This window comes from Lytechinus variegatus, chromosome 17 (genome assembly GCF_018143015.1).
Source record: "Lytechinus variegatus isolate NC3 chromosome 17, Lvar_3.0, whole genome shotgun sequence".
NCBI classification, from domain to species: domain Eukaryota; kingdom Metazoa; phylum Echinodermata; class Echinoidea; order Temnopleuroida; family Toxopneustidae; genus Lytechinus; species Lytechinus variegatus.
Genome location: NC_054756.1, coordinates 17217960 through 17237301, shown reverse-complemented (window position 1 = coordinate 17237301; position 19342 = coordinate 17217960). Strand labels below are relative to the sequence as shown.

At 37.0% G+C, this 19342-nt stretch overlaps 2 protein-coding genes and 1 long non-coding RNA gene across 3 annotated transcripts; 2 read left to right on the top strand and 1 right to left on the bottom strand.

Annotated features, from left to right (window-relative positions):
• Positions 1–6008: 6008 nt before the first annotated feature.
• LOC121430908 lies at positions 6009–9963 on the top strand. The gene is made up of 2 exons (XM_041628338.1): positions 6009–6161; positions 7102–9963. The coding sequence occupies exon 2, from the start codon at positions 7249–7251 to the stop codon at positions 9961–9963; it is 2715 nt and encodes a 904-aa protein (XP_041484272.1). The 5' UTR covers positions 6009–6161; positions 7102–7248.
• Positions 9964–10871: 908 nt separating this feature from the next.
• Positions 10872–12260, top strand: LOC121431272. The gene has a single exon (XM_041628782.1). It carries the CDS (start codon positions 10872–10874, stop codon positions 12258–12260), a length of 1389 nt encoding a protein of 462 aa, XP_041484716.1.
• A 1296-nt stretch (positions 12261–13556) lies between these two features.
• LOC121430500 lies at positions 13557–18917 on the bottom strand. Its single transcript, XR_005972044.1, has 3 exons — positions 18672–18917; positions 14164–14312; positions 13557–13641 (listed from the first exon to the last, which is right to left on the bottom strand). It is a non-coding gene; the product is annotated as an uncharacterized LOC121430500 (long non-coding RNA).
• Between the last annotated feature and the right edge of the window lie 425 nt (positions 18918–19342).

Sequence of the window (19342 nt, the reverse complement as noted above, 5' to 3'; positions counted from 1 at the left end):
AAACAGTATACAGTGCGTATCAAAAAAAGTTTACACTTAGAAAAAATCCTGTAAAATTATACATTTGTAGTATCTTGAAGATTTTTTCACATTTTAACATAAGTACAGAACCATTTAAGCAAATTACGATATAACTGTCGAAAATATTTCCGCTTGAGTGAGCACCACTTACTTTTGAAAAGTTAGTGAAAAATTATTTGCGCAGAACTTTGAAATAGTTATGCAAATAAAAGTAGACCTTAATCGTGAAGAACACGTTGAATTTAGCTAGTAAAGTTGATTTGAAGATTTTTTTAACTTGTATCCTTGACCAAAACACTTCGAAGTGTGCATTGCGCCCCACCCCACTCCCACACACACCGAGGTCATCATGACGACATTTGCTTTACACTGAGCTGTGAATTACATGAAATGGCTTAGACTTGATTTTCATAAATAAGCATTAAATGAAAAATGAAATGTAAACCCACTTAAAATGATAAAAACTTAGTGAAAAAATGCTGGAGATGTCAACAAAAATTTTGTTCAGATTTTGTTATATCCTCAGATCCAGCTGGCACAAAAAAAGGGTAAAGGTTTAGCTTAGTAAGTGTTGAAATTTCAATTCGGGTGGCAAAATTGTTACAAAATGCTTGAATATAACCATTTATTACAATTGATAAAAAGTGCAGTGGGAAACGTATATGAGAAATGTGTCGCAGGGTAAGTTTGATTTCGCCCTTTCCCCTCGACAAAGCGTGAAAACGAGCATTTCTGCGAGCTTTACAAAAATGGACAGCACTCACTCAGGTGTAACATTCTGTCAAAACTTTTACTTTCATTGGATAGATGAGACCCAAACCTAAGATTTTATGTGAAAAACTTACCCACATGTTGTATATTTTTCAATTCCCACGGCTTTTTCAAAGTGTAAACTTTTTATTGATACGCACTGTAGAATGTCAGAATCTCAAAACAGTTATATGCACATCCTGGTCGGTATGCCAATGAGCAGACTGATGGCATCACCCACTCCCTATTTTCTTTTGTATTTTATATTTTATAAACAAAAAAATCTATTTTTCTCCTCATTGTCTTGTGAAATATATTTTCCCTCCATGAACATGTGGAATTACCATTATTTTAACAGTTTGTGATGAAGTTAAGTTGGTCCTTGTTATCAAAAATTATAATATCATATGATTCAAACAATAAAAAACAAAAGGAATGGTAAGGGACATCATTGACTGTCTCATTTGCATATCCCTGAGTTGTGCATATCAGTTTATTTTTTTTATTCAACCAATCATAAAAACAATTTTTTTTTATTTAACCAATCATAACTGTTTTGTAAAAAAAAATAAGCAATACTTCAAAATGTCATAACTTTCTTATTTTACATTCGATTTTGATGAAAATTTCAGCGTTATGTTGGTTTGATTTATCTCTATCGATTAGTATCACCAATTTTCTGGGGTGGACTTGACTATTTGAAAGTGTGGGAAAAACTAGTAATTATTTATATAGCGCATATCGATCAGCGAAGACTCTCTATGCGCTTATTCAGTACATGTTACAAAATTTAATAATACATTAGACTTACCACCCTTTCACACGGAAAACAAATCGCAATGATGATTCCAGTGAAAAAATGCCAATGACGAATTTTTAGCACGTGGGAAACCCAACTAGAACATGAAAAGAATCACGAAGCCTGCTATCATCATTACAATAATGATTCAGGATTCAAGTTTGAAATGGCCCTAAATTGCGTCAAAACACTGAAATTGCAAACTTTCTAGAAAACAATATGATTATTTTTATGAATAATGATATGATTTATTTTGAGTTTTGGTGGGTCTTAAGAACGGATTTACAATATGGAATATGACGACATCGTTCTGATATCTAAAGATGAGAAATTCAAGAGTACAAGGACAAAAATCGACGGACTCATTGATCATTTGTATTTGCTTGGGGGAGTGAACAGAAGGAAGATATTATGATTGATGTATAAACATCAATCATTTTCATTTCGTTTGTCGATAATTAAAAATGTCAATATTTATAAACTATACAGATCATAACATAAATAAGTGATTTTAACAGGTAAAATAAAAAAATGATACACTTATGATTTCGGGGGCGCGAAACAGAATTATCATAGGATTTGTCAAGTAGATGAACTCATAATTTTGAGCAATGTTGGGTCAGGCAAGCACATGTAACCTTGATCTCGAAGAGATGTGCAAGACTAGTGATAACGAGTCAGAAAACTGTCCAGTGATTTGCATAAAGTGACGAAGGAGGGGCCGTCCCCGACGTATGGTTAATTCACATGTTATTTTTGTGAAAAATTAGAGATCTCCAGAGTCATCAGAATAAATGTTTTATTTCTTAATTAACCGGAAGAGGTGTTTCTCACCTGTGTTATTGCCACCCTGTTTATCATCGCAGAAAAATCCCTGATGAGATTTTACACAGATTTGTGTACACATGTCACATTCCCCAAAACAGGGATCTGAACGTAAAAGAAAAATGATAATTAATCGAGAAAGGAAATGTGAACTCTTACATTAATACATCCCATAACAACTTATTATTTTACTGTTTGTACTTTTGAATGAAACAATGAGCAACAGTTGACAAGAATCTATCTTTCCCATGGGTGGATCAAGGATTTACCAGAGGGGAGGGAAATTTAGAAGATGATGAGCGAAATAGGGGGGGGGGTCACCTCCTCATGAATGGAGAAAAACATAATTGTGTCGATATTAGGGAGTTTTCGATTTGCACGTCGACTAGTGGACTGCGACGAAAGTACGTCATAATAGTCTGTTTTGTGTTGACGGTATGCAAAGTCAGACGAGCACATGATTGAAAGACACTGAGCATGTGCAAACCATTCCTGACACGTCAACTTCATGATGACGACCGTGGATTTCGCTCAGATCACGCTCGTTCGAAATGTAGTAAACGAGCAATCAAATCCTTGCCCATTGATTGAAGCCACGTGGTGATTTCCTCCAGCGGTTCTGTATACCGTAAACACAAAGCAGACTATTATCCAGGGGCGGTATTCTGAAAGCTCAATTAGCGGTCAATTAGCGCTCAATTAGCATTTTGGTATTCTGAAAAGTCACTTAAAGGTATTGTTTAACTTTGTGAGCAGCCGATTTAAAAAATTCTCGAACCAAGATGAAACATGTGTACAAGTGCATGTATTAGAACTAATAAACCCTGAAAACAACCATTATTGAGAATGAAAAGCTAAAACTACAAGGCAAACCCCGATTTTGTAAATAGGCGTCTTATATAGACACCTAAATAGTACACATAAGTGTATGGGATGAAATTAAGATGGTGTTTCCGGTCACTTTATATTTCAATTTTTGAAGCACTAAATAATCATTTTCGAACGCAATTTTTTCTGTGCTTCATTTTTGTAACATATCACAGACACAGGTGACAATTGTGACCTTCTAGCTCAGATTTTTTAAAAGTCAAACAATGTTAACCAATCACTTTAAGTGCCCCTTTCCTTATTTGGCAGGGTTGCGTTGCGCGCACTTGCAATACTACGCGTTATGACCGCGCGAAGACTTAATTGAGTAGTTACGAGATTTTTGGTATTCTGAAAAGTCTCATAGCGCTCAATTAGCGGACTTTCCAGTGGGGAAAGATAATGGTGATAAGAGGTCCATTAAGTCTCACCATATCTTGCTAAATGTTGCTTTCATTTCGTATAAATATCATCAAATCGGTTTAAAACTAGGAGGAAGGAAGAGAATAAAGGAGAGAGCTAAAAAGGGAATAGAATAAAGGGGGAAAAGGTGGTGTATAGAAACAAGTAAAATAAGGAATAGGGCCTAGGGACTATATTTGGTAATAAATAAATTAGAAAAGGGGGAAAAGGGAGACAGAAATATTTGTGTACTTATAGGGAAAACATGACTATTATTTTTCTATATTTTCTTTTATTATTAGCATCATAAACTATTTTGTTTTTGCACACTTTTTTGACAATAATGAAATTGCCAAATCACGGCAGATGCAGCAATGTGCAGGAGTGAATTAAACCTTGTTTCTGACAATGAAAAAATAAGCATAGACCCCTTTAGTATTTAAACGAATATAGAATAAAATACAAAAGAAAAAAATAGTGAAGTGATGCCATCGTTTTCTCCACCTATAAAAACCTATGTCATAACGTTTGTACATCAAATTTCAATAAAATTTCGGCTTTTTTTAAATTATGCTTGTTTGATTTTTAAAATATGTTTATTCAAATTTTGTTGGAGAAGATTTCTCATATAAATGAAAAGTATGTAGTTTTTAGAATAAGTAGGAATTAAGTTAAAGAAGACCCACCCCCCCTATCATGGCCCCGAGACAGAGGCAAATAAAATATTGTAAAAAAAAAGAAAAAGAAAGAAAGCTACAAATGGATTCAATGGATAGGGGGTTGTGAAAATCAGAACGCGTTCGAAAAAAAGAGAAAAGCACAAAGGTACAATAAATGAGAGAGAAAGGGAAAAGACAACAGTTAATTTCAACAACATAACGAACCTCTAATCTCCGATGCAAATATGCTATTTTCAGCATAAATTCTTTGTATCAAGATCGTGGTGTGCACAGTGCACCTGCAGCAGCCGGGCGCTGCGCTGCAAGGCAGCAAAGTGAAGAGACACTGCGCGCTAGGAGAAAAATTTACGTTGTAAGAGCGCATTTGATTGGTTAATTCGGCTCAGTAGGGGAGTGGCCTAAAGGGACTTAATTGAGCGCTAATAGAGTTTTCAGAATACGAATTTGGAGGTACATTAGCGCTCCATTAAATGGGTAACTTAAAAGGATATTTAAGTGGAAACTTACGAGACTTTTCAGAATACCCCCCCCCCCCAGGACTATTATGACGCAATTTCGTGGCTGTCCACTAGTCGACGTGCACATCGAAAACTCGCTATTATGTTTTACCCTCAGCGCTTCGGATCCAAAAAATGTTGTATCACCCCATCAGTCAATATCTGAAGTTTTGTTCCAAAAAGAGCTAAATTTACTATTGGTATTTTTCTGTAAATCAAGGTTTTTTAATTCAACACTTTCCATAAGCCACTGTTGTTTTAGTTTGATATAGATGATAGTACTATCATCTTAAGTTAATTAAATCATGAATTCAATAATCTAGCATTCATAATCAATTTCCAAAGAATTTGTAAAATTTCATTTTTCATGGATTAAGCTCCTTTTGGAACAAAACCCTAGAAAATGTCAATTTTTGCCAATTTAGACATGTTTGATATTGGAAAATGAACACGAAACACATAAATATGGCTGGCAGAGTACATTTCACATCTTTTCTGTTGTTTACACATTGAAAATTATAAAAAGAAAAAAAAATTGTCATCTTTTCTAAGGACGGCCACTATTCGATATCTAATTCCAAAGGAGTTAAATCCATAAATATTCATAACAAATGTAAAATTCTGTTGTTTTCAGCAAAATTTGCACTGATGGCGTGAACTTGTATCCACAGCATGTACCTAAAAAGTTGAATGCATAACTTTATTTGAAATAGGAAAACTAACTAATTTTAAACAACCGCAGAGTGGATTTAGCTCCTTTTGGAACAAAACTGGTTTGGAGTTAACTCCTTTTGGAACAAAACTCAAATTTGCAATCAGTTTTTACAAACCTTTCAAATTTAATGGATTTAGCTCCTTTTGGAATCAAGCTCTTCATCTGTAGGCCTATAATATCAGATAAGTATGATGCGCTGGTTGTGTGTGAATTCACATGTATCAGGAACAATATAAAATTTTAAGTCTATAAATCTGATATTCGGTGATAAATTTTCGCCAACCATATCAATTGATAACATTGAGTATCTCGTTTATCAAAACCGTCTTGATGACAATGTGAATTTCCCCATTTACACATGGGCCACATACTTATTTTAATTATTGTTTTGTCTACCAGATGTGTTTCTAAACGTATATTAAAAACTGGTTTGCCGAGCAAACCTTTTTCTTTAGATTTTTCCTTTCAGATTTGACTTTTCAAATTGACCGTATGAGGTCAGCGCACTTGCCGAAAGCTAGAAAACGTAAATGTTTTTCTTCGATATGTCTCAGAATAACCAATAAATTATCCCAAACTGAAGCAGTTAGAATGCCGAACAAGAAGTAAGTTTGCATAATTAATACTCATTGTATCTGTATATGTCTTAGAAAGAATGATATGTTGTTTAGTTAATGTAAAAAAGGGAAATTATTTTTGGTTCATTTCATAGAAAGTCAAGGTCAGTCTAGTGTAAGGGTGCTTACGTGTCAATGAAAGTAAATCGGGCAAATTATGCTAATGAGTATAGTAGCGTATGAAGACGTAGAGGGCGTAAGAGATGTATACAAACCGTATTTTGTGAATGGATGTTTATTTTTAATATAGATTCTGAGAATGAAGTTTAGATAAAGAAGTCTTATGACTTATCAGGAGAAATTGATGTTTAGCTTAAACATTTTTGCATTAATTCATAAACCATGATGATGGTGATGTAGCTGACAGTTTATTTAATATGTGCAAAGCATGGGAGTGATTTTAGTTGTAGCTTATCAGCTCTCATAGGATGTGATAAAGACAAAACCATTTAGGAATATTGAGAATAGATAATACTTTGAGAGCAAATGATATGAGGCGAAACTTTACATAAAATAAGCCCTATTTTTCTACTTATCAGACTCATGAATAATTATATAGTCATCTGAGGTACTGAATTCGTTTGAAGAATGTTTACATTTTATATTTATACGAAAGGAACTATTTCTTTTAAGAGAGTTTCAGTATACAAATAATAAGTCAATGAAGACTTGACTTTAGTTTGAACAAATTCATTTTAAATGACAACATAGCAAGGATTTATGATAAAGTGTTACATATAAACATAAATCAGTTTAAATACACAAAATTAGCTATCATAATAAGCAAGTCGTGAATGTTGAATGATAATTAGATTCAGGTACTCGAATCGTAAACAAAGTGAGTCTGATAGTGTTATTGACAAAATAAGTCTATTTTGCACTTGCAGAATACTTATGATGTTTTTTCATTTCTTTTCTGATTATGCAGATTGAATAAAATCTACCTATACAATTATCGGCATTTCTAACTCCGAGCTTGAAAGTTTCCTTTCTCCGGCGATCCATCAAATTCAATTTCTTTGGAGACGGATCAGAAGCTGTAACGTCTTTATCTGGGATCTGGAGTGAAGGAGATATGGATGAATCTACTGCGAAAGAGACTCCTGTGTCCAAGGCTGATCTTCTGAAGAGTCAACGCCACCAACGCCGAGGTGCGAAGGGCAAGCTTACAAGAATAGGACACGCCTTGAAGAGCTTGATAGAAGAAAGACGGCCTATTTCAGAGGTGCAGGAGATCTATGAGAGGTATCTTCTTGCTTATGAAGAATTGCAGAATAGGCATGAATCATTTTCAGAGCTTATTGAAGATGACGATGAATACAACATGGAAGAAAGATGGATGGATGAATGTCAGCAGTCTTTCCTAAGCCATCAGATTTCTTTCAGAGATTACTGTAAGGGAGAGACAGAGAAAAACGTTTCAACGCAGAAACTACGAAGACAGATGACGAATGAACAGCCAAGTGATGATAATTCAGAAGCTAGTTCTGATGAAACAGCATCAAACGTACAGCAAGATGAAAGCCATACCCAGAGTCTGCAGATAAGAAATGTTCAGAAGAGAGTGGGATCCATGTTCAAAATGGAAAAGCCAAAGATGCCCACATTTAACGGAAATGTGCGAGATTATTGCATATTCAAAGCTGACTTTCAACATGCTCTGGGAGAGGTTTTTGATGAAAGAGATGCTCTGATGATCTTGCGATCATGTCTACAAGGTAAACCCCTACAGATGATTCAAGGAATCGGACGAGACTTCAAAGCAGCTTGGGAGCAGTTAGATATGGTGTATGGAGACCCAAGGTTAGTTGCAGACGCAATTATTCATGACATCACCAAATTTCGCTCCTTGAAACCAGGTGAAGATGATCGCTTCTGTGAATTTGTGAACAAGAACATAGTACGCAGAAGTTACAATGTGCTCAAAGAAATTGGGAAGGAGAACGACATGAATAATAGTCACATGCTGGCTATCATGGAGAAGAAACTCACCCCTGAAGATAGAAAGATCTGGTTTAGAAATCAAGAGTTGGGTGAAGCTTCTGCAACATTTGAGAAATTTCTTCAATTCCTCACCCTAGAGTTGAAAGCAAGGATGAGATCAGCAGCTCCGGTAAGAGGTGAAGTAAAAACAAGCATCAACTTTGTGACCAAGAAGTCCAGCCCAAGTACCAATAACCAGGAAAGGAAGTTCGACAGATGCTGGCTCTGTAAAGATGATTCCCACTGGACTGACCAATGCAAGTCATTTCTGTCCAAGTCGTTCAAGGAGAGAATGGAGCTTGTCAAGGAAAATAAGGCATGCTTTGCTTGCGGTGCACAAGTGTCAATCATCAAGCAGTCACTTGCAGACGAGTTAAAGCTAGAAGGTACAGAAGTCACTGTTGTGATATCAAAGTTGGGAGGAGTTGAAGAGGAGGTAATTACCAATGAATACAAGGTCAACGTAAAAGAGCTAGGAGGACGAAATTCCTTACCAGTTACGGTGATTAGCCTGCCTCATATCAGTGCCACAGACAATGTACCAGAAGAATATCTACAGTCAGCAGCCAAACAACTTAAGATTGATAGAAAGATGATAAACAGGCATGGCGGAGAGATTGACTTACTAGTTGGCAGTGATCATCCAAAGTTCCATGGAGGTGAGTCAAAGGAGACCCACAACTTTACTGCTCGTCATTCACCTGTTGGATGGGTGATCCTAGGAACGTTACCGCATAAGAGGATGGAACCAAGTAAAGTCTTGCACGTGCAGTTAGCCAAGCCAGTGGATCTGACTGAGTTCTGGACGACGGAGTCGATGGGAGTCAAGGACATCGACTGTCAATGTCAACCTACAGGGATGACCAAGGCAGACAAAGAAGAGTATGATATAATTGAACGGTCTTGTGTCAAAGAAGGTAATCAGTGGCAAGTTTCGTATCCATGGAAACGAGACCCAAACAAACTTCCTGATAACCGATGGTTAGCTGAGAAGATGTTGGAAGCTACAGAAAGGAGGCTTCTAAAGAATCCTGATCATGCAAAAGCTTACCAAGAACAGATGACCCAGCTGGTAGAGATGGGATTCGCACGGAAGTTGTCTGATAATGAAGTCAGTGGATATTCAGGACCGGTTCACTATATTAGTCACCATGCAGTAGTTAGACCTGAAAAGAAAAGTACCCCAGTGCGTATTGTATTCAACTCGTCAGCAAGCTATCAAGGACATTCTCTCAATGAATACTGGCACAAGGGTCCTGACATGTTGAATTCACTTTTTGGAGTTCTGATGAAGTTCCGCGATCACTCTGTTGCAATCAGTGGTGACATATCCAAGATGTATCACCGTGTCAAGGTACCTGTAATTGACCAACATGTACACAGGTATCTCTGGCGTGATCTTGAAGTTGAGAGGAAGCCTGATGTCTACATCAAGTTGGTTGTCACCTTTGGCGACAAGCCCTCCCCGGCAATGGCCCAAATTGCCTTGAGAAAAACAGCTGAAGTAGCAGAGAAGGAAAGTCCTAAAGCAGCACAGATCCTGAAGAAAAGTTCATACATGGATGACATTTGTTTCTCGATACCAACTGAGGAAGAAGCCAACCAGCTTACTGATGAAATCGACAAAGCTTTGGCTGATGGTGGATTTCACGTCAAGGGTTGGGCGTCTAATAAGAATATAAGACCCAGTAACCAGAAAGAGATGGACTTGCTGAAGAAATTGTCCAATGAGAAAGTCTTAGGAGTTGTTTGGGACCAACATAACGATTCATTCTCGTACAAGTCAACCTCGGACGGGTCCAGTTGAGAAGAGAAATTAGCCAATAATGAAGGAAAATGGACAAAACGAAAAATCCTGAGTCAAATAGCAAGAATCTTCGACCCACTTGGATTTGTATCACCCTTCCTTGTTCGAGCCAAGATGGGAATGCAAAGGCTTTGGGAGAAGGGATACAAATGGGATGAAAGACTGCCAGATGAACAACAGAAATGGTGGACAAATTTCTTCAACGAAATGAAAGAGTTGAGCGAGGCTAAACTTGACCGAAGCCTCACACCACCAGGAGCTATTGACAATCCAATATTATGTGTGTTCTCAGATGCACCAGAAGCTGCCTTCGAATGCTGCGCGTACCTGAGATGGCAGATAGCAGACGGCAGTTTTACTACAAGATTTGTAGCAGCAAGGTCAAGAGTGGCCCCGTTGAAACGGCTAACTATTCCCAGATTAGAGCTACAAGCGGCTCTGATGGCGACGAGGCTGTATACTGCAATAAAGGAGGAGACAACTTTGAAGTTGCTAGAGACAATCTTTATGACAGACAGTCTCATTACTCTAGCATGGATCCACAGTCAGTCCAGAATGTACAAGTCATTCGTCTCATCCAGAGTGGGAGAGACCCAGAGTGCTGCCAATCCAGAGAACTGGAGATATGTTCCCGGAAATATTAACCCTGCTGATAAAATCTCCAGAGGCTTAGCAGTCAGAGATCTAAGTAAAGAATGGGAACATGGTCCTGAATTCCTATTCAAGCCTATAGATGACTGGCCAGAGGAAAATCGCTCCATGTACAACAAGGTGATGATGACAAGGAGAGGAGAAAGGTAAAGCAAGTTCTACATACAACATGTTCTGGTGTCATTGGCTGTGAGAAGTATTCGTCTTGGAGAAGACTCCTCAGAGTCACAGCTTATGTACATCGATTTGTCAAGAATATGAAGGCCAGATGCAAGACGAAAGTTGATGAAGGACTGACAAGAGAACATGGCCCACTCACTGCATCCGAGTTAAGTGTTGCTGAACTGTACTGGATCAAGGAGGTACAGAAACCACTTCATGAACGCTTGAGGTCTGGTGAATTCAAGGCTCTAAGTCCATTTCTCAGTGAAGGTATCATCAGAGTTGGAGGTAGAGTAGATAAGAGCAAACGATCGTATGAAGCAAGACATCCAACTCTTATCCCTAATGGCCATCATGTAGCTAAGCTTATCACTCGCTACTATCATCAGCAAGGCCATGCGGGAGTAGCTACAACATCGGCTAAAATCCGGACGAGGTACTGGATTCCTGGAGTTCAACGTCTAGCCAAATCAGAGAAGTACAGATGTGTAACATGTCGAGAGATGGAGAAAAGAGCGGAAACTCAGTTCATGTCTGAACTACCTGCTGAAAGGATGATGCCTTTTACGCCACCATTCTATGCCACATCATGTGATTACTTCGGACCGATACCAGTGAGAATAGGGCGTAATAAGACTGCGAAGTACTATGGCATCATCTTCACATGTCTTAACACCAGATCAGTCCACTTAGAGGTTGCACCTGATTGCTCGACTATGGAGTTCCTGCAGGCTTTGCGACGTTTTTTCGCAATCCGTGGCCAACCTTCTTGCTTAATCAGTGACAATGGGAAGCAGTTCGTTGGAGCTGAAAGAGAGCTGCGAGAAATGTTAGAGGGCTGGAGTGCAGATGAGCTAAAGGAGTTCTGCGCTGAGAGGGGCACCGACTGGAGGTTTGTGACGCCATTAGCACCTCATCATAATGGATGCGCAGAAGCCCTGGTCAAAAGCTGTAAATTAGCACTGAAGAAGGCTATCAAGGATCATTGTCTTTTTCCTTTCGAGTTGTACAAATACCTTCAAGAAGTGGCCAATCTAGTTAATCAACGCCCCATCGGGAGGATTCCCACAGACCCAGATGATGATTCTTACCTATGCCCTAATGATATCTTGTTGGGTAGAGCATCTAGCCACGTACCTCAAGGACCGTTCCGTGATACCAAGAATCCCCGTCACCGAGTCGAATTCGTCCAGAAGATCGTCGATTCATTCTGGAAATCTTGGATTCGTGATGTCTTCCCTTTGCTTGTACCAAGAAAGAAGTGGAACGTTGACAGACGCAATCTCAGGGTCGATGATGTTGTGATAGTAGCGGATCCAAATGCCGTCCGGGGTAAATGGACTTTAGGTCGTATAACTCAAGTGTACCCTGGAGATGACGGGAAGGTCAGATCAGTCAAAGTCAAAACTAAAGACTCTGAATATAAGAGACCCATCACGAAGATAGTAGTAATATACCCTTTGGAAGGTTATGTAGAGGAATAAGATATGCATGACATATGTATACTTACTTCTTTTCTAGCGGGGGAGGATGGTTTGCCGAGCAAACCCTTTTCTTTAGATTTTTCCTTTCAGATTTGACTTTTCAAATTGACCGTATGAGGTCAGCGCACTTGCCGAAAGCTAGAAAACGTGAATGTTTTTTTTCGATATGTCTCAGAATAACCAATAAATTACCCCAAACTGAAGCAGTTAGAATGCCGAACAAATGGTAAGTTTGCATAATTAATACTCATTGTATCTGTATATGTCTTAGAAAGAATGATATGTTGTTTAGTTAATGTAAAAAAAGGGAAATTATTTTTGGTTGATTTCATAGAAAGTCAAGGTCAGTTTAGCGTAAGGGTGCTTACGTGTCAATGAAAGTAAATCGGGCAAATTATGCTAATGAGTATAGTAGCGTATGAAGACGTAGAGGGCGTAAGAGATGTAAACAAACCGTATTTTGTGAATGGATGTTAGTTTAATATAGATTCTGAGAATGAAGTTTAGATAAAGAAGTCTTATGACTTATCAGGAGAAATTGATGTTTAGCTTAAACATTTTTGCATTAATTCATAAACCATGATGGTGGTGATGTAGCTGACAGTTTATTTAATATGTGCAAAGCATGGGAGTGATTTTAGTTGTAGCTTATCAGCTCTCATAGGATTTGATAAAGACAAAACCATTTAGGAATATTGAGAATAGATTAGATAATACTTTGAGAGCGAATGATATAAGGCGATACTGTACATAAAATAAGCCCTATTTTTCTGCTTATCAGACTCATGAATAATTATATAGTCATCTGAGATACTGAATTCGTTTGAAGAATGTTTATATTTATACGAAAGGAACTATTTCTTTTAAGAGAGTTTCAGTACACGAATAATTAGTAAATGAATACTTGACTTTAGTTTGAACAAATTCATTTTAAATGACAACATAGCAAGGATTTATGATAAAGTGTTACATATAAACATAAATCAGTTTAAATACACAAAATTAGCTATCATAATGAGCAAGTCGTGAATGTTGAATGATAATTAGATTCAGGTACTCGAATCGTAAACAAAGTGAGTCTGATAGTGTTATTGACAAAATAAGTCTATTTTGCACTTGCAGCATACTTATGGTTTTTTTTCATTTCTTTTTCTGATTATGAAGATTGAATAAAATCTACCTGTACAATTGGCATTTCTAACTCCGAGCTTGAAAGTTTCCTTTCTCCGGCGATCCCCTTCGCAGATGTCATTGTATTTTTGTGGGTTATATCGACACGAACAGTTACTGTTGTTATTTGATTGGTCACATTCCTCGGTCCATGAATCACAGTTCCAACCGCCACATTCCAATCTCTCTGGAACACATGATGGAGGTGGATCTTTAAAAAAAGAAGAAACATTTGCCAAACGTGATTTGATGATTAAAGCAACTACATGTATGCTAAGTATGCAAGGTGAAATGGAAAGGTATATTGTTTCCCGAACCATTTAAATCAGTCTATTTGGTACCCGAAATTTTGGATGGAAAACTTTTGGTCCGGAATTTTCAGCATAAACTTGAAGGTATTTCTTTATTAGACCTACTAAATCAATTTCACCAGATTCGTTGTAAAAGGCTGTTCGAAAAATAAGTAAAATATTAAAATACATCAGTAAGCGAGGGAAGAGACTGATCTTTAAAATAAATAAGCATTTCCCCTTTTTTCAGTTGAAGGTGTATAAAAATGGAAGTACTATGGGTAAACTGTTGGCGCATTTTGTGTGTGGCTATTTGCAAAATATGTTGGTTTTTAACACTGCTGGAGGTACCCCCCCAAAAAAAAAAAGTTACTTCGCGTACTTATGCTCTTGCACAATTTTGGATTCTCAGAAATGTAAAGTTTTAGGAACATGCCACTTACGACAGAACCTGGGCTGCGGTGGCAAACGAGGTGGCGCGCTGTGACAGAGACAATCACTGACGGTTTCCGAGCTCAAGCAAGTATCACCAGACACAGTGTGCAATACCAGAAACCATGTGATCAGACTTAGAAAGGCCACCGCCATGACTCTGTTATTAGGAGAAACAAAAAGGTAGCCCATTTGTCCACTGCCAACTCGTCCACTTAGTCTTATGCCATTCCGTCCAAAATTTCGTCTAACAACAATTTGGTCCAATCATCACTTCGTCTAATCACCAATTCTTACACATGACCATTTAGTTTCATAACCAGTTGGTCTAATATTCGTTTCATTTTCATTCATTTTGCCCACTTAACACTTAGTCTAATTAGACCAAATGGTATATGGACAGATGGCTATTGGACTAACTGGTTATGAGACACATGTTGAGTGGACAAAATGGCAATTTGGATATGGGACGTACTGATATGGTAGACCAAAGAATTGGCATGTAACAAATGAATATAAACCCCGGGGCACCTTTATTGACGAGTGGATACCATGCGCGACCAAAAAACACGTAAAAAAGATGTCTTTTTCAAGATAGGGCACGTTACGTACGTAACGTGATAAGGGTGTCAAAAACACAAAAATAAAGACAAAAGGGTATCTATATCGCTAGGGACGCTACGTGTTTAAGGTCACATTTGCGGGGATGATAAAACAAAATTGAAATGTTTTATAAAGGATGTCCTTTTTGCCCCAACACTACGTGTTTAGAGTCCGATTTGCGTGAGGTGTGGAGGGTGGGGTCGTACTAAACCAAATGATGTGTAAACATGGTAAAGGTAAAATCGACGACCGACGAACACACTTAATAAAATATCGCTCATTTGTAATTGTTTAGGGGTTCATTTCATGGAATACTTGCCAAGAGTATCGTTTTGTTTCCAATACTTGTTAAGGGTAGGGTTTCACACGTCTATACTTGTTAAGAGGTGCATTTTCAGAATAATACGTGTCTAGGGTGCTTTTCGAGACCCCTTGGTCGCGCATGGTATCCACTCGTGAATGGAAGTGCCCCCCGGATATAAACAAACAAATATACAATATCAGATTAATCATGTCTGTATAGTCCGATAATGGGCATATAAAGATTCGTAGGAAATGTTTTGAGGAGGATCTTTCAAAATAGAGGGGTAAAAAAATGAATGGCCCTTTTAGGGGGGGGGGGGGGTGTTGCACCCACAAATGTAATAACGCCCACAAATGTAATAACACTTTACCCACAAATGTAATAACGCCCACAAATGTAATAACACTTTACCCACAAATGTAATAATTTTTGATCGCCCACAAATGTAATAATGACTTTACCCACAAATGTAATAAATTTGAAGGGATTTTTGGCGAATCCGTTCTAAACTAAAATCCTATAGTAATGCGTTCATATAGCACAAAAGTGCAAAGTCTTTTTTTCAGACCGGGTTAATAAAACATCAAAGTACAAGTCCAAAGTCTTTTTTCCAGACCCGGTTATTTCAAAAATTATAATATAAATCCAAAGTCTTTTTTCCAGACCCGGTTGTTTAAAAAAATATAATAAAAGTCCAAAGTCTTTTTTTTCAGACCCGGTTGTTTCAAAAATTGTGATATAAGTCCAGTCTTTTTTCCAGACCCGGTTGTTTCAAGAATTTTAATAAGTCCAAAGTCTTTTTCCAGACCCAGTTATTTCAAAATTTATAATATAAGTCCAAACTAAGATACGATAATGATATTCCTGTGGAAAAAAATGGGAATCGAGCTTAGTCTTGTCTCCAGACCCAGTTAATTAAAACTGGTGGAATTAATGTCTTTGTTGTTGTTTCAACTTATACGGTGTATATTGTGAATATATGCACTAAGAGTAAATTGAGAATCAAGCGTAGTCTTTTCTCCAGACCCGGTTACCTGTTATTTAAACATTATGAATAACAGTTTAAAAACAGTATAAAGACCCCATAATCTTAATGCTGGATATAGCGTAGTCTTTCAGCCCGACCATTTTTTTCTTTAAAAAACGCTAATATTAAGAATTAAAAAAAAATCAAAGTCTAAGACCAAACAAACCTTCAACCTAAGAACCTGTTTTAAAAGAGGTTTAGAGTGTTGTCCTTTATTCCAGACCTAAAACAGTTACGAAAAAAAAATCTTCTAACATAAGACCTTATATTCTTATTCTCGTGGAATAACACGAATTTTAAAACGTACTCTTTCCTCCAGACCCGGCTATTAAAAAAAGTAACTGAAAAACTTCAAATCTAAGACCAAATTTCCAAAGTTTCACCCAGTAAAAATATGTCTTTTTTTAAATAATACTACTACCCCTACAAAACATTGTAATAACGCGTGGGTAAAGCAGACATCCTTTCTCCAGACTTGGTTACTATTTGAAAAATAAAATAGTTTTTACAAATATTCTAAAACGAATACCCAATAATCTAATTACTGTGGAACAACGTGAAGACCGATTGTCGAAGATCGACTTTCCTCCAGACACAATTATTTCAGGAATAAAAAATCAATAAAACTCAACCCCCAACAACGAATCTAAGAACCAACAATCCTCCAAATTAAGACCATGCATGTAGAAAAGCACATGTTTAGAGCGTTGTCTTTATTCCAGACCCGGTGATTTAAAAATGATTTAAACAATCCTAAAAACAAAAGACTCATATTCTTATTCTTGTGGAATATTATGCTTAGTCTTTCGTCTGGACCCGGTTATTTAAAAGATAAAGAAATATTGAAAAAAAATGACAGCTGAGACCAATCTTCAAAATTAAACCCACTTAAAATGCTTGGGCTTAGAGTGTTGTCCTTACCCCTCACCGACGTATATTATAATTTTTGAAACGACCAGGTCTGAAAAAAGACTTTGGACTTGCATTATAATTTTCGAATTAACCGGGTCTGGAAAAAAGACTTTGGACGTATATTATAATTTTGAAACAACCGGGTCTGGTAAAAAGACTTTGGACGTATATTATAATTTTGAAAAACCGGGTCTGGAAAAAGACTTGGACTTGTACTGTAATATTTCATTAACCGGGTCTGGAAAAAAGACTTTGAACTTTTGTGCTATATGAACGCATTACTATAGGATATTAGTTTAGAACGAATTCGCCAAAAATCACTTCAAATTTATTACATATGTGGGTAAAGTCATTATTACATTTGTGGGTAAAGTGCATTATTACATTTGTGGGTAAAGTGTTATTACATTTGTGTTCGTTATAACATTTGTGGGTAAAGTGTTATTAAATTTGTGGGCGATCAAAAATTATTACATTTGTGGGCGTTATTACATTTGTGGGTAAAGTGTTATTACATTTGTGGGCGTTATTACATTTGTGGGCGATTATTACATTTGTGGGTGTAACAGGGGGGGGGGGGTAGGACGCACCTAATACGAGCATTAATATGAGTCACAAATAACACCGGCGTCTGACATTGATTAAAATCTTCCATTAATTCTCGATCCCTTAGCATGTCTTGGCTTAGATGAAAGATGGAAAACTAAATATTTATCTTGAAGGTAAAAGGTTATAACTTGCACATTTTATTTTGATAGCATTCAAAGTGGATATTGAAATATATTATCTTATTTTAACGATATGTAAACAGTTTGATTCTACATGTTCTATACACATTAAATGGCCCAGTGACCAAACTAAGGGGTGTTGTAAGAAACTTGCGATCAATTGCAAGTCAATTGTTGGTCCCTAAATCAATCATAGGTCTTGCAGTTAATTGCAAATTAGTGATTGATTACTAATTTGCTCCTTGAAACAAGAAGTTTAATCTAATTTGCTAACGCTAACGTTGATCTATCAGTTGTAAAATTGCAAATATTTTCTTGCAACACCCACTAAGACGCAATCGATTAAAGTAAATGTATAAAACTGATATGATGTAGGCCTATATATAAAAAATAAGGTCGTAGCATAGTAACATGATCAACAACTAATAATTCGCATTGTAAAATGGAAGATGATGGCACTCTATCAAAACGACTTGAATATTAGAAGGGGCATGGGCGGATATCAAGGGGGGCAGGGGGACGTGCCCCCCTACTCAAAAAATTAGTAGGGGGCACAATATTAAATGTTCCCCCTACTATTCTTGGTCTTTTTATGATGGCAAGAAATACATCATTCAAAATCAAAATAAAACATATGTATTTTGGGACGAGAAGACCTTACTTTTGGGATGATAACCCTTTTGTTTTGCTTGTCCAATTTATTTTCATCACAATGACCTTAAATTCGGGTTGATGAAGATTATTGTGCTCTTTTTTTTTTGCTTGTTAAATTTGCCAACCTCTTGTCCCTCCTACCTTTTGGGAGAGATTTCCGCCCCTGAGAAGGGGTAAAATATAAAGGATTCCTTTGGAAAATAGGGAAGAAGAAAACTCAAACCATGCCAAAATATCCATGTCACGGCCCTAGGTAAATGATTTCGGAACTAATTAGTTCACAGTACTTACCTTAGAGTGCGAGAGATGGTTCGTAGACCAAACGGCTAACTTCGAAGCTCCACCTAAGGCTTAAAATCGAACTAAACTTGATGCAAACATGCCATTTTATAAAAACAACGACACTTCTCAAATCATTAACCGATATTATCAGATTTTCTACACATGTATCATGAGTTGATAGTCAATTAATTTGTGAGGACTTGAAGAGTAATAGACATTGAATTGTATGAGGTGCACGATAGATAAGGACCTACGTGACTTTTAGCCTCCTTGATAATGTTTAGTTTTGATAATTCTTATGATAATGACCCGAAATAACACAGAGGGGTTTTTCAGACTTAGACCTATATCATAACTTTTTTTTAAGCAAAAAGATATAGTAAAAAGGAATTACATGTACGAGGAACAACTTGTATCGTCATGAACTGTGAGCCCATTCTTCTTTCTTTTTTTCTTCTGCGAAGCTTGATCATTTCCTCTTCTTAGTTTATCAAGATACTTTTTTTACTGTGATACTGCTCTTAATCAGTGACTAAAGATACTTTACATCTGTCTTATTAAGTATTGTGCCTTTACATGTATGTTGATTAGAGAAAGTCGTTATTTACTTTTGGTTGTTTCTGGGCCCCAGAAGTAACCCATGCCTGCTTTATATCATTTTTTTTACGACAAATCTCTGT

Bases quoted from the DNA above. Each gene is read 5' to 3' on its own strand.
- LOC121431272 (XM_041628782.1), top strand. From the start codon at position 10,872: ATGAAGGCCAGATGCAAGACGAAAGTTGATGAAGGACTGACAAGAGAA.
- LOC121430908 (XM_041628338.1), top strand. From the start codon at position 7,249: ATGGATGAATCTACTGCGAAAGAGACTCCTGTGTCCAAGGCTGATCTT.